We start from the raw sequence: 15,399 nt of genomic DNA, 5'->3' as shown, positions 1-15,399 counted from the left end.
CAGTCAGACTGCATGTCTGTTCGTGTATTCTTCTTGAGTCTTAGTCTTGGAAGGGAGTTTACCCTGAGGGAGCCGACCACTTGCCTTGATGTCTTCTGAGTGAGCAACTTGCTTGTTGTTGTAGTAGTCAGTCAGACTGCCATTACTGTTTTATATTTTTCCTGTCAGTCTTTCTTTCAAGAAGTATCTTCTGTTCTAGGCAGAAGATGGACTTAAAAGCTTTCTATGGTGATATTTCTGGCTATTCCTGTCTGTCCTCCTCAAGTGTATATTATACAATGGTATGCAAGAGAAACCAAGATTCAAAGACAGCCAAGCATCGTTTCTCTGGCATACCACTATAAAATAGTAACCAGCAAAGAATTTCTTTCTTTTTTTTTTCTTCCCTCTTAGTATGGGTTCTTCTTCCTAGTATTTTTTTTTCGGAGTGAAAAATAAAGACAAATTTATTAGAATAAACAAAGAAGAACATCACCCTTGTATCGCAGAGACTAATTGGTTTGAAATATTCTTTTTGGCTATTAATTTTTATAACTATGATGAATTTACAACTTCAACCACTCTACGTTGGTGGGGGTCTAAATGAAAAGATGTTGTAGATGTGTTTCCTTTGTTACACTTTCATATCGTGGAAGGTAAACAAATAGAAATATTACCATTAACTTTCTGGTTGGTTTTATATATATATATAAATTATATGATAGTTTACATGAGAGAACTTTAGTTTTACATTCATCCCATCGTATATCGTTTCATTGCCATGGTTCTGATCCCCTCGATGCATCATCAACTGATCAAAGGGTATACCCTACAAACCCGCCCCCTGCACTCCCCGCCCCCAGTCTTCAGCACACAGTCCCTCTCCCTTTCTGGATCCAAAGTCCCCAGCCACTTCATCACTCCATGTCATCGTCTCTGCCTCTATCTCAGGCATTGCTGCTTCTCTGGGTAGGGTCCCGCTCTCGGCTCTTCTCTGTTGATGGTCCTAGAGACCTCCGCTCCTAGACTGGAGAATTAATCACTCCCTTCCTTGCTGCAAAATGTCTACCTTTACATTTCCAACCCTCACAGTCAGTCCTTATAACAATTATTCACTATAGTATCACAAGTGACCCATCTGCATTTCATTTCATCAACCCTGCCTAGACAGGTTGGATAGTACTCACTGGAGATTCTGCCTTCCTCCATGCCCCCTAGCTCTAGGTTCCCTCTTGAAAGCTTGTAAGCCAGTCACTTCTTGCCTTTGTAGTCCCCCCCACCCATTTGTGTATCCAATGTCCAAGTTGCCCATCTCTGTCTACTCTGTGTGTGGAGGGGGTGGGAATGTTTCTTGCTGTAAGGATTTGTTCCCTCTTTTGAGTCACTGCATCCGTAGGTATAGGTCAAGTTCATCAAATTGTATCAGATCACTCTTTTTTTTTCTCTTCTTTCTTCTCCTGGTTGAGCTCTGATCATCCAGTCATCAGGGCCAGGTCATGTGGGTACCATCTGCAAATGTGGGTGTTCTTGTGCACCTGCCCTCTCTTCCCATCAGCCGGTAGCTCCACTCTCCACTTGAGTCCTCCATGGCCATGCCACTGTCTCTGGGCCCAAGAGTCCCCAGGTCTCCTCACACTGCTGGCCAACCAGGTCCCCATCTGGGTCCCCAGAAGCCCACCGAGCATTGTAGGGCTTAGCTTCCTGCTTCATTGATGTTTTTACCCCATTTTCCCCTCTCGGTGATGTGTGTGGTCACCAATCAGAGTGCATATTTCCGTTGAGTCTTAGTCTTGGAGGGGGGTTTGCGTTGAGGGGACCTGACCACTTGCCTTGATGTTTCCTGGGGAAGTGATTTGTTTGTTCTTGTTCTTCTTCCCAGTAATTTACAGTAGTGCTCCTATACAGTAGTGCTCCTATACAGTAGTGCTCCTATACAGTAGTGCTCCTATACAGTAGTGCTCCTATACAGTAGTGCTCCTTTAGTGACTGACTCATTTCACTCAATATAATGTCCTCAAGGTACATCCATGGTATGTGGTAGCTTCAAGGTAGCATAATATTCCATTGTGTGTATGTACCACAGTTTGTGTATCCATTCTTCAATCGATGGGCACTTAGGCTGTCTCCATCTTTTTGCTGTTGTAAATAGTGCTGCTGTGAACATTGGTGTGCATTAGATAGAACTTTTGAATTTTTTTTTTTTGCTTCAATTAGATTCAGCCAGTCTCTCGTAAGAAGCTTCAACTGGTTGGCATTACTGCTTTGCTCTTGGCTTCCAAGTATGAGGAGATGTTTTCTCCAAATATTGAAGACTTCGTTTATATCACAGACAATGCTTATACCAGCCCCCAAATCCGAGAAATGGAAACTCTAATTTTGAAAGAATTGAAATTTGAATTGGGTCGACCCTTGCCCCTGCACTTCTTAAGACGAGCATCGAAAGCTGGGGAGGTAAGTGTTTGCGACTTTGTGGGAGACTTTATTATGTTAATTGGATGTCTCATCCCAGAAACATTGACCTGCGTGCTCTTAATAGGGAAGCTAATGAGTTTATAAAAAGCATCCTTTAGAAAGGTCCTAATGCGTATCTCATCACTTGGTAAGAGAAAAGGCACTATGCTGTGTGTCTGAAGTAGACTGTGCACTAGAGCATTTCTTGTGATGGATAAGTAGACTAAGTGCATCTGAGTTCTAGTTCTCACCAGAATTTTGCAAGATAAGTAATAGCAGTTGTGATTCTTGCTGTTCCTTCATAGGTTGATGTTGAACAGCACACTTTAGCCAAGTATTTGATGGAGCTGACTCTCATTGACTATGACATGGTGCATTATCACCCTTCTAAGATAGCAGCCGCCGCTTCCTGCTTGTCTCAGAAGATTCTAGACCAAGGAAAATGGGTGAGTGGTCAATTTAAGAAAAATTAGTTGGTTATAGTTTATGTCCTCTTCATATGAAAGGACTTAACATTTCCACAATGCTATCCTTGAAGCAAGTCCTGGCGTGACACTGTTAGATAAGCGCTGGACTGCTAACAGCAAGGTTGATGGTTTAAACCAATCAGCCGCTCTTTGGAAACCCTATACAGGGTCGCTATGCGTCAGAACTGACTCAGTGGCACCTAACAACAACAACAGTGCTTGAAGCCGATTTCCAAAGTCTCTTTTAAGAAAAAAAAAAAAAGCTTTTTTCCAAGAAAGCTTCTTGGAAGAATCCAAACATCTTTCTACGTGAGACTAGTTGAGTAAATCAGGGTGCACAAATATAGTATAGAATTGTAACCAGAATGAGGAAGGCCACTAAGAACTGGATAAGGTGTGATTTCCAGTGTATATTTTGTTAAGTGAAATAAACAAGTCAGTGAATAAGCATACAAAGCCTGACTTCCACGGCCGGTGAAGACACAGTGACCCACCACTAGAATAGATAAGGGTGCCTGTCTCACACCAGTCAGGACAGTTATGAGAGGTGAGGAGCAGGCAGTCTCATCAGAACCCAGGGAGTGATGGGAAACTATCTCCTAATAGCCTCTCAGGCGACATGGGAAGACAAGTGGTGGGCAGCTTCTCCCAGGCCTGCCATCCTTTCCTGCTTCAAGAGGACCCAGCGTTTTGCCAAGACAGGTTAGCTGTGATGCAAACCCTGCCTTCAGGGCCTATGCACAGACATGCAAGGTTACCAGGCCCCTGGTATGTGTGTAGTATCATACACCCTGTGTAACATAAAAGGGGAATAAACCAGAATGAATATGGGAGGTGGGTGGGAACAGAATTTCTGATTGCAAGATTTTTATAGTTTTGATTTTTGAACAATAGAAATGCTTTATTCAGACTTTAAAATGAAGTTAAATAGAAACAGGATAACTAAAATCAAATTAGTAACTATCATCAAATAGAACACAGAGAATGGATTTTTCTTTAACTTTTTATTGTGAATCGAGTAAAAGTTTACAGGGTAGATCATCAATTTTACATTCAACAAATTATACACCTTGTTTCATTACACTGATTATAATCCCCTCCATGTACCATCAGATAACAGTATTTTTCTCTAGTCACTTTAGCTGTTTTTTTGTTTGCTTTTTAAACATTCAGACATACATAATAATTTATACCACCATAGGACACATTCTGAAATTCTGCTTCCTGGCTGCCATCTCTGAGTTCCTCTCTTCCCATAAATTTAGACTTCTTAGCTGCTCCCTCTCTCCATGTCCCCATCTCTGCCTCCATCTCTGGTGTCGCTGCTTCTCAGGATAAGGTCTTACATTCCGCTTGTGCTCTTCTCCCTTGATGGTCCTAGGGTCCTCTATTTCTGGACTGTAAGATTAACTACTTTCCCTGTTTTTGTTACAAAACTTCTACCTTTACACTTGTGTCAGTAACAATTAGTCATGATAACAGTTACTATTGAATCATGAATCTTATCCCCATCTCTTTTCACCAGACTCATCTAGACAAGATGCAAACTATTTAGTGGGGACTCTTTCTTCCCTCACACACTCTTAAACTAAACTTCCTCTTGAACGCTTTTAAGCCAATCACTTTGTGGCTTTATTGCCCCCTCATTTTCGGTAGCTAATGTGTAAGTTCCCCATCCCTTTCTACCCTGTGTACAGAGTTGATATTTGCATTGATACTTGCTTTGAAGACTCCTTCCCTCTCTGTTGGTATTTAGAGTTACAACCTCCATTAGTATAGGTCAGGTTCATCAGATTGTAGCAAATTACCCTCATTTCCTTTATAAAAAAAATTTTTTTTTATCTTCCTCTAGTCGAGTTCTGATTATCAAGCCATCAAGGGTAGGTCAAATGGGTACTGTCTGCAAGTTTGTGTGTTCGTGTGCATCTCCCGTCACTTCATATCAGTGGGATGCTTCATTTTCTGCTCTAGTGCTCTGTGGCTATGTCCTTGTCCATGAGCTCAGGTGTCCCCAGATCTCACCACCCTTTGGTCCAAACAGCCCTTCCTCTTCTCTCTCTCATCTCCAGGTCAGAGGGAGTGTATGGAACATGGTTGAACTCAGCCCATTTCTTCATTGCTGTCTTTCCCCCTCTTCCACTCACCAGTAGACCAATGTGGTTGTCAGCAAGCTTACATGCTTGTTTGTGTGTTCCCTTTGAATTTTAGTCTTAGAGGGAGTGTTGTTCTGAAGGAACTTGATTGCTTGCCTTGATGGCTTCCCGGCAAACAACTTGCTTATTCTTGTAGTAGCCAGTCATACTGCCATTTTTGTTTTGGGTTTTTCCTGATGATCTTTCTTTGAAGAGTTATCTTCTGTTGCTCTAGCTGTTCCATGCTGGTCTGCTTGTCCTTTCTAGTGGGAATGTCCCACCTCAGAAAGTTCTGGATGGGGCACAGGATTCCACCTAAGGTCCTATACACTGCAAAGGCTCCGCAAGAGGCCTATTTCACTAGGCAAGTTCTGGAATCCCTTTTAGGTATTCCAATCAGTTAAGCTGAAGACGGGCTTACAAGCTTTCTGTAATCATGTTTCCCAACATTCCTTTCGGTCTCACTCAATTCACTTTAACTCTTGCACTTCTTCCTGTGTCTTCCACTACCTTCATCTTTCTTGTGCCAACCTTCATCTTCTTGTATTTGGCCTTCTCCTTCACCCAAGTTAACATGTGTTTATCCTCTACCCAGGAAATAATTTTTCTTTCCCTCCTACCCCTAGTAACCAGCATAAAATGTTTCTTTTTGCAAGAAAACCTTTTCTTAGTTTTTTTTTGCCACAGTGATTTCATACAGTATTTGACCTTTTGTGATGACTCATTTCTTCACTCAGCATAATGTTGTCCAGGTTCACCCATGTTATGAGATATTTCCCAGATTTATCATTATTATTCAACATTGCATAATACTTGACAGTGTGAATTGATTGCTGTCATTTTGTTGTGTGTGTGTTTTTGTACTATTGCTAGTTTCTTTGTTCCCCATAGATTTCTGCCCCTGGTTCATATTGTTTGTGGATTTTCTTTTCATTTTCTTCATTGCTGTTGTTTTAATATTTGCTAAATGTTTCTGATTTTCCTCTTTTTTATTTTGATGTGAAAGTGTATTAATTTTCTTTGAGATTACCATGTAATCTTTCTCTGTTTAAAACAGTCTGTTTTATCTCAAAATCTACTTGACTTTCCTTGTCATTTTGAAGTTCTCTATCTACACTATTCCCTCTTTTGCCTTTGTAATTGAATTCATTATAAATTGACATCTGTTTCCCTATTTTCAGTCTTGTAGGTTTGTTTTGTTGTTTGATGCTTTTGTCTCTGGATTGAGTTCTGGGTGGTGGTGTCATGTATGGTAATCTCAGGTTGCTGTGGCTGTTGGTGCTCAGTCCAAAGAACACCCGTTAGTATTTTTTTAAAAGTTGGCCTGGATATTTACAAATTCCTTTTATTTCTATTTATCTGGAAATATCCTAATCTTGCTGTCATATTTGAAGGACGATTTTGCTGGATTTATGATTCTATGGACAATAGTGTGAAGTGTGAGTATTCCGGAACACTTAATTGTGCTCATGAGGAACCTGTGCCTAGACCAAGAAGCAGTTGTTCACTGGAGAGGAATATCATATTTGGTAAAGTGGAGAGTCATAGAAAAAGAGGAAGACCCCCAGTGAGATGGATTGGCACAGTGGTAGCATCAGTGGGATGAAAAGTAGCAGAGATTGTGAGGTTGGCCCAGGATTGGGCAGTAGTTTGTACTGTGGTGTGTAGGGTCACAGTGAGTTGGAATCAACTTGATGGCGCCCAGCAACAACAGCATGATTCTTAGTTGGCAATTTTTTTTCTTTCAGTTTTATTTATGTCAGCCCATTGCATTGGTTTGCATGGTTTGTCTGCATGGTTTCTGCCGAGAAATCAGACCTTGGTCTTATTGGTTCTTCTTTGTAGTAACTTCGTTTTGTCTTCCATTTTGGAAAGTTTAGTTATGATATGTCTTGGTGATTTTCTTCAGGGCGTCTATCCTGTTTGGAATTCATTCAGCTTCTTGTATACTTATCTTTTGTGATGTTAGAGATGTTTTCTTCCAGCAACTCTTTGACAGTTTTCTCCATGTCTTTAATGTCTTTTCCTGTTCTGGAATTCTGATCATCTGTAAGTTATTCCTCATCATGGTGTCCCTCATAAATCTCGGACTTTTTTCTGATATTTTCATTCTTTTTTCCTGATTGTTCTTGTAACTTAACTAGTATTTTCAAGGGCCACTAACTTGGAATTCCGCTGATTCAAATCTACTTCTTTGCCCTTTCAGTGTATTGTCCATTTCTGAGTTCTTTGTATTAATATTCTGGATAACTATTTGCAGGTTTTTATTGTTTCAAAATTTGCATTTATTTTTGACTGCCATTGTAAAGTTTTTTCTGTTTTCCTTGATCTTTCCGTCAGTACGTTGAAGGTACCAAATAATCATTCTTTTGAATTCTCAGTCCCATTACCTTTTATTTTTCAGAAACATTTTCTGGTTTTGCATTTGGGTCATTTGTTTTAGCCAGTCTCATTTCTTTGTGTGCACTAAAATCATCTAATGTCTCTGAGACATTGTGGTCATTGTATTTGTATTTAATTAGTGATTGTACATTGATGTCTTCTTAAGCTCTCACCAACTAGGTCCTGGTGGGTGTGATTAGAGACTGGCCCATGTGAACGGTTTTCCTTTAGGATGGGTTTGGCTCTTGTTAGCTGATGCTCATTGTTGATCATCCTAGGTGGCATAGGAGTGGGTAGTGGCTCTTGTCCAGTGTATGGAGCTGCAGAGGATACAGTGTGGTCACAATTGATGTCTCCCATCTGCTGGGTAAAGAGGAGAAATCACATAGGAAAACAAAACAAAAAACAAGCAAACAACAGTGAAAGGAGAATATGATAAAGGAGAAAAACAATAAGGGGCAGCAACAAGAAAGAAAGGATATAAAAACTAAAAAGAGAAAAGTTATTGTCCTGAAGTGCTGATGAGTTGGTTCCGACTCATAGCGACACTGTATATGATTTCCTAGGAGCAGCTGGTGGGTTTGAACTGCCAATCTTATGGCTTGCAGTCCAGTGCTTATCCTACAGCGTCACACCAGGAGTCCAAAAAATAAAAGAGGTATAGGAAAATAGAGACGTACAGGAGAAAAATTAGAAAATGGAAGAGGGCTAAAAAACCAGAGGGAAAATGAATAAAGAAAGAGACCAGAAACTAGTAAAGAAAAATTAAGAAGAACAAAAAAGAGGGTCGAAAAGAAGAAAAAAACTGAAGTGTAGATTGTTGTTATTGTTAAGTGCCGTTGAGTTGGTTCTGACTCAGTCACCCTGTATAGGGTTTCCAAGGAATACCTAGTGAGTTTGAACTGCCAACCTTGTGGCTCAAATAGACTTTGTGGTCCAGTGCTTTATCCCAAAGCGCCACAGCAGGATAAAAGGATAAAAATCAAGAGACGGGAAAAAGAGGAAGAAGGAGAAGAAATAAAACACAAACAAAAGCAATGACACAATGAAAGGAAAAATAAACCAGAGCAAAAACTCTGGGGATTCCTGCCAGTTGAAGAACTCATAAAGTGGGTGGAGGAGGGATGTGATGGCTGAGTTCCTATAGGCCTAGGTGTTGTCTGTTTTCAGGGCACACCGTCTGGAAGTAGTTCATGGAGGCCCTTTAGGTTGCTGGTTTCAGTGTCTGTCAGAACCAAAGGGGACCTGGAGTAGGGTGGCTCGTCTAATTCTGTCCTGGAGTCTCTCTGAGTTCTGTAGATCTAGAGCAGAGCCCTCCTGGATCCAGACACTGAGGCAGCACAGCAAACACTGCTGCACACTGGCTCCAATCGAATGGCTCTGGACTCGTGGAGAGCAGGGTCTGCAGTGGGGGTAGCTGAGGATGTGGGCCAACCTTCTATTATCCAGAGGAGTGTGGCAAATAAGAATCGCACCTTGACCATCACCCAAGTGAATCTGTGTTGTCAAGCCGCTGTGTCTCTCTCCAAAGCTGTTTGAAAAGTTTAAGATGGCTGTGCCAAGTCTGGCCAAGTCTCCTTTCAGCTTCTTCCAGCTTCTCCTCCCAGTAGATATTTAGTCCACTTTTCTAACCTTTCTCTGAAGCTCAGGGTTCCAAGATTGTCCTCTGTGTCGGTTCCACTCTGTTTCCTTATCTTTGTTGCAGAGGGTCTCTGTAGGGTGTCTGTCTAGTCCGCCATCTTGCTAGAAGTCACCAGGAAGGAGTTAATATTTCAGTGGATGGCATTCATTATATTCATACACAATGCTATGTAACCTCCACTTCTAGTTCCCTTCAGAACGTTTTTGTCAAGATGAAACCTGTTAAGCAGTTGCTCTCCATTCCACCCTCCCCCTTCTCCGGGAAACCACCATTCTGCCTTCTGTCTCTGTGCTGAATAGTTTTGTAAATGGAATCATACAATGTGCGACCTTTGTACATTGACCTTTTGTACAAGTATTTGAGTGCTTATTTTCAAATAGTTTTTGAAGATAGCATTCAGACTGTGTGTGTACTAGTGGGATAGAAAGTTAGACATTACAGAGGAATAGAAATGGTAAGGAGACTTGATATTTACTTAGCTTATTGTTAAGAGGAATATGGTTGAATGGGAATGGGTTTTGTTGCATATGTTTACGCCAAAAATAAAATATTATTAAAAAGAATTTTTTTTTAAAAAAGGGAGTAATTTGGCATTGCAATTCTGAAGCTATTTTATGTCTTTTGTAGGATAAAGTAAATAAGTGCATTCCATTTATTGAAGACTGAAATTTACACTAAAAAGAGGAAAAATTGTTTAAAAAATTAAAAACAAAGGGAAAACTTTGATAATCTTATGTATGATCGGTAGCTATTAGTAAACTCATAATGGACATGCCTAGAAACAATAACAAATAATAATAAGGAATTTACCTAAGGTCTAGATCTTAGCTATGAAACACTGTTACCCACTAGGAACTGTTGTTGTTATGTGCCGTCGAGTCGGTTCCGACCCATAGTGACCCTGAACGGGGTTTCCGAGGCTGTAAATCTTTATGGGAGCAGAAAGCCTCATCTTTCTCCCGCGGAGCAGCTGGTAGTTTTGAACTGCTGACCTTGCGGTTCGCAGCCCAATTCATAACCACTACGCTTAGGACTCCTTAAAGACATTACTGATCGCAGGGCCATGGCCATGGCCAAAGTGAGCCTAAAACGAGCTGTGCCTGAAAGTGAGAAATTTTCCAAGACTAATGGTAATGGGGTCCTGGAGTCCTGGTGTGGGGATATCTAGGATCAGCACTGGACTGTTAACCACAAGGTTGGCAGTTCAAACCTACCAGCCACTCCTTGGAAACTGTATACAGGGTTGCTGTGAGTCAGTGGGGTCATAGCGAAATGACATAGGAAATGGCCTGAAGGGGCTCCTTACTGGCCAGATCTGGTTTACTATGAGCATAAAAAGAAGAATGACAACAGCAGATTTATAATGCATTAAGAAAAAGAAAAGTCCTTAATGAATCACTGAGGGGACTTCGCTTTTTTAAGTAGAATGCCTGTGATGTTGATTAGAAACTCAGCTTTTTTTTAAAACCTCTGTTGTAATAATTGATTCAAGCAAATCTTCCTAATGGATACCTGAATATCATTAGGTGAAATAATTTTGGGGAACAAGATTTCAAAAGGTTTCAAAATATCACCCTACAAATACTAATGTCTGGCAGCTACCTCCTTAACCACATGATCAAGGTTGGTGTCACCAATGGTGGGATTACAGGACTTGATGTACCTTCTGATGAAGTAAGATGTGCATGTTCTCATCTGTGGAGTAGTCATGTTAAAATGATGGACACGGGGGTGTGCTCAGAGCAGGGGGCCTAAGGAGTGGCTTCTCTGTTTATAACACACCCAAGAAGAGTCTGGGTTCATTGTGACAAGGGACACACGACTTGTGGTGTTCTTCCTGTGAACAAATGCCCTACACAGTCTCTCCTGCATCTCCAAGTGACTTCTGGGTGGTGGGTAGTATGGGAGGGCTCACTGTTGGTAAAAAAAACTGCAGTATGTAGTTGGGGAGTTGCCTCCTAGACCCTGCCCAGTCCATGTGTGTGTGTAGGTGTAATCTTAGCCAAAAAGGCTTTGAGAAAACAAACAAATCCAAAATATGGGACATTCTAAAAGTAACTATCCTGGATGCTTCCAAAAAGTCTGTCAGAAGTTAAAAAAGTGAAGGTTGTTTTAAATGAAGAGAGACTGAAGATATAACCCAAAACATTGCATGGACCTTGAGTGTATTTTTGGGATAACTGGGGTATTTGAATACTGACCATATATAACTAGATGATATGGAATACTTGAAATTTTTCTTATGTTATGATGGTGTTATGGAATAGGCAGGAAAAAGCATGCTGAAATATTGAGGAGTTACATGTAATTTTTAAATGGTTCAGCAAAAGTATATGTACATAATATGTTGGCCCCAAACCAAAAACTAAACCCTCTGCCATTGAGTGGATTCTGACTCATAGCAACCCTATGTGAGGTTTCGGAGGCTGTAAATCTTTAGGGGAGCAGAAAGCCCCGTCTTTTTCCTATGGAACAACCGATGGGTGTGAAAGGCCAACCTTGTGGTTAGCAGTTCAGTGCTTACCCACCCTACAGCACCCCAGGGCTTCTTAATATGTAGACAGAGAAAGAAAACAGTGAAGTGTTAAAAACTGTACAACAATTAGACAGTTCCTCATGAAATTAAACAGAGTTACTGTATGCCACAGCAGTGTACACTTTGCTTCGTCTCAGTGATTACAATCCTTTCCAGGTACCATCATTTATCCTAGTTCCTTCCTGTGATTCTTATTTCCAGTCTACCGTCTTTCCCAATCTTAGGTAAACCTCTTGCCCTTTTGGTCTTGAGTGGTTGACCATTCCATGGTGAGCATACTCTACTAGAGTTGTCCCTGCTATGTGTCTATCTACTACTTGGCTGAAAATTGAACCAGAAGGCTGAATTCAATTCCAGACCTGAAGAGTGGCCAAGTCTTGAGGTCCTTTAGTTGCTTTCTGACCAGTAGGCCCGGTCTTTTGTAATTTTGAGTTCTGGTCAGCATTTTCACCCACTGTATCTGGGACTTTTTCATATGCTTCCTTTCAGAGCACTTGGTAGTGGCAGCCAATCACCATCTACTTCATCTGTTTTCAGAGTCGTGGTGACTGATGTTCCCTTCGGTCCCTGGACTAGTTGATTCCAAGCATTTTCAGCTTTCATCAATCTTCTTTCATCTGCACATGGAGAGACCATATCTAAGGTGCATACCTTAGGTAGCTCATGACCTTTTAAGATCCCAGTCTCTACTCACCAAAGTAGAATGTCTTTGTGGACTTTGTTATGCCAATTGACCAACTTTCATTGCAACATTATTCACAGTATTTGAAAAGGTGGGGACAACCCAAGTGCCCACCAGCAACAGACTAAGGGATAAACAAAATGTGGTCTACACAGCCAATAGAATCCTACTCAGTCATAAACAGAAATGAAATTCGGATACCTGCTGACATGGATGAACCTTGAAAATGTGTTGAGAACACATACTGTATGATCTCATTTATGTGAAATATCTAGAATGCATAGACCAGAGTTCATTAGTTGTTTTCAGGTGTGAGAGTGTGGTAGTTTCTGCTAAGGGAGCAGATTGTGGTGATGCTATACAACATGGTGAATTGTTACCACTGAATTGTACACATGAGAATGGTGGAAATGATGAACATCACCTTATATACACTTGATCTCAACGAAACAATGACAAAATGTTAACTGAGGAAGCTTCATGGCAGATATACAGATATTCATTATATGTTCATTATCTTATCCTTCCATTTTTCTGAATTTGAATTAAAAAAATAATTGAGGCAAAAAGAGCCACTGGTACACGACACACAATCCTGATATGTTAACTCATTTCCCAGACTGCTCTGAAACCCTCTTCTCTAGGCTATAAACCCATTAGCAATAGGCCTGCTGGTTTTCTGGAATTGATTTCAAAATGCTGTTTTCAGTATTCACTCCTGCTTAGGTCTTTTTTTTTTTTTTCCCTTCAAACTACGTAAGGATTGAAGTTCAGCTGAGGTTTATTTTCCCATTCAGTTTCACCAGGTTCATATTGTACATATGAAAGGAATGACTTTTAGTAAAGTCAGGTGATAGATCTTCGTACGTGGTAAGTGTTCAACATCTTATCCATCAACAGTTGTTGTTTTGCTGGCGTTTTCCTCTTGGAGGCTAGCTCCCCAGCTGGACTGGAAGGTAGTGTCTTCTCTGGTTCTCCCTGGTCTCACAGAGCCCCAGCAGAGAGTCATGGGTGGTTGGAGCTCTGGATGTGGTCGATTGTGCTGCATGTGACTCAGTCCATTCTGAGGGGTTTTCCCCCCCCCGAGCAGCAGTATGGAAACCGGGGGTGGGGGGGGTGGACTGGAGCCTATTCACAGCCGCTCTCGGGCACATGCTGAGTGGGAAGTGTGAGATGTGCTCATCCCAGGCCTCTGCCCATACTGGGCAGGGGGGTATTTTTTGTTTGTTTTGTTCCAAGGTAGGTAGGAAAGATTTGTTACTCTAAGTACCCTATATTTATATACCTGTACAAGGAACCCCGGTGGTCCTTAGCTGCTAAACAAAAGATTACAGCCAAGAAATCCTTGTGGGGCAATGCTACTCAGGACCTGGGGTTGGTCGCTCTAAGTGAAAACCAACGCGATGGTGCCCAACAATAGCTTATACCTGTGCAAGCTTTGACTTCTTAGCCTGGAGCCTCCCATGTCTTATTGGAGCCCTATTTTAGCGCTGTCCACAGTACTGGTGGGGGCTATAACTGAAGTTCCAGGAGGGAAGAAGGCTAGTCTTTCACAGCGTCTGCCGAAGAGTTGTCTGCATGGGCAACACTCGCTCTTGCAAAGCAGCAGAGGCTTTCTCATGCCCGAGGTCTCAGTCACAGGTTCCTTCTCGTTGCCTTGTGTTCCAGAGCTTAAAGCAGGAATATTACACTGGATACACAGAGAGCGAAGTACTGGAAGTCATGCAGCACATGGCCAAAAACGTAGTGAAAGTCAACGAAAACCTAACGAAATTCATCGTAAGTACTATTTCTTCTCAGCTGTGGCATGCATTGGACTAGGGCTGTGTTTATGTTTTCATGTAAATATATAATGGCTTCTGTGAGAGTCTATTTCAGTACAAGTTGTTTATATTTGTCTAGAACAGCAGGGGGTGCAGCATATTGGTGAGCGCAAATTCTTTTCAAAACAGACTTTATCTTTCTTTGAAACAAAGTATGGTGGAACGCTGTTTCAGCCTGGTTTGCAGTCAGCCATTCACTGTCTGTGCTTTATTCTTAATCCAGCATCCAGGATAACCGCTCAGTAAGCAGGGAAGGCTGGTTGGCATGTGATCAGGAAGAGCCAGGGCAGCTCAAATGGCTGTCTGGAGTCTTGAGGATTCAGATTCTATTATTCAGGGCCTTTCCAGACACGATGGCAGAAAGGCACTCAATTAGTGACCATGGTGAAGAAAAGAGGGAGAAGCCTCTTGGGCTTAGTGGTGGTCTCTGTGGCCCACCTGAGAGGGAAGGAGTCAGAGGAGGCTTGGTCCTGCCCTGTGCCCCTGTGGCATCAAAGGGGCCTGGTGACAAAGAGCATGGCATTTGTACCACGGAAGTCTTGTGTCCTCACCACATGACCTGCTTTCTTTCATGTTACTTTAGCCTGATTTAGCACCCTGTGAAGCAAGATGTGTTCTCAGTGCTGAGGGGCTTCTCTGGGGTCCATTGTTACTGTTGTGTCCCGGTGGTACACCTCTCTTCTCTCTGGTAGCTCATGAGAGAACTTGGGAACCTTGAACTCATTTGTTCCACCATCACTTTTGCTGCCAGAGGAGTCGTAGTCCTAAAAGACATGGACAGAAATGGACGTAAAAGGAACAACAGGTTAAGACGAATTTGGGGTCCTGCACTTGTCAGTTAGGTTAGGTATGAGGTAGGTAGAAGGTAGGCGTCCTGATGTGAGCTTAATCACAAATGACTCACTCCTGCAGGCCATCAAGAATAAGTATGCCAGCAGCAGACTGCTGAAGATTAGCACCATTCCACAGCTGAACGCCAAAGCCATCAAAGACCTTGCCTCACCGCTGATGGGAAGACCCTAGACTGTGGTGGCCTTGACTTTGGGACTCTTGACTTTGTACATAGTCCTCCGGTCTGTTTCATGAAGTCTTTTCTGATGTGTTCTAAATGTATATTGAGGAAAAATAAAGCTATTGATTTTTCTTTAAGTATCCCATGCATTTTTATGTGTGCATTTTCTATGAAGGAATCGGTGTAAGTTTGCTATGACTAACTTTATTTTAAGGTATTATGTAAATGACTGCCTTTGTGACCTTAGGAAAGATCTTCGCACCATTTTCTCGAATGGAAAAACTAGAACTTGA

The 15,399-nt window shown here is 41.7% G+C and overlaps 1 protein-coding gene across 1 annotated transcript in view; it reads left to right on the top strand.

The window, feature by feature from the left end:
• CCNB2 (cyclin B2) overlaps window positions 1-15,129 on the top strand; it is a 32,169-nt gene extending 17,040 nt beyond the window's left edge. The window contains exons 6-9 of the mRNA XM_006831593.1: window positions 2,194-2,430; window positions 2,736-2,876; window positions 13,940-14,050; window positions 15,007-15,129. Of these exons, the coding sequence (XP_006831656.1) occupies window positions 2,194-2,430; window positions 2,736-2,876; window positions 13,940-14,050; window positions 15,007-15,117 (600 nt within the window). The 3' untranslated portion in view covers window positions 15,118-15,129. The remainder of the gene's footprint in view (window positions 1-2,193; window positions 2,431-2,735; window positions 2,877-13,939; window positions 14,051-15,006) is intronic.
• Window positions 15,130-15,399: the final 270 nt, after the last annotated feature.

The sequence above is a fragment of the Chrysochloris asiatica genome, unplaced genomic scaffold (genome assembly GCF_000296735.1).
Source record: "Chrysochloris asiatica unplaced genomic scaffold, ChrAsi1.0 scaffold00004, whole genome shotgun sequence".
NCBI lineage: Eukaryota > Metazoa > Chordata > Mammalia > Afrosoricida > Chrysochloridae > Chrysochloris > Chrysochloris asiatica.
Note: the sequence above shows the minus strand (reverse complement) of the source record. Positions and strands in the feature narration are given on the sequence as shown.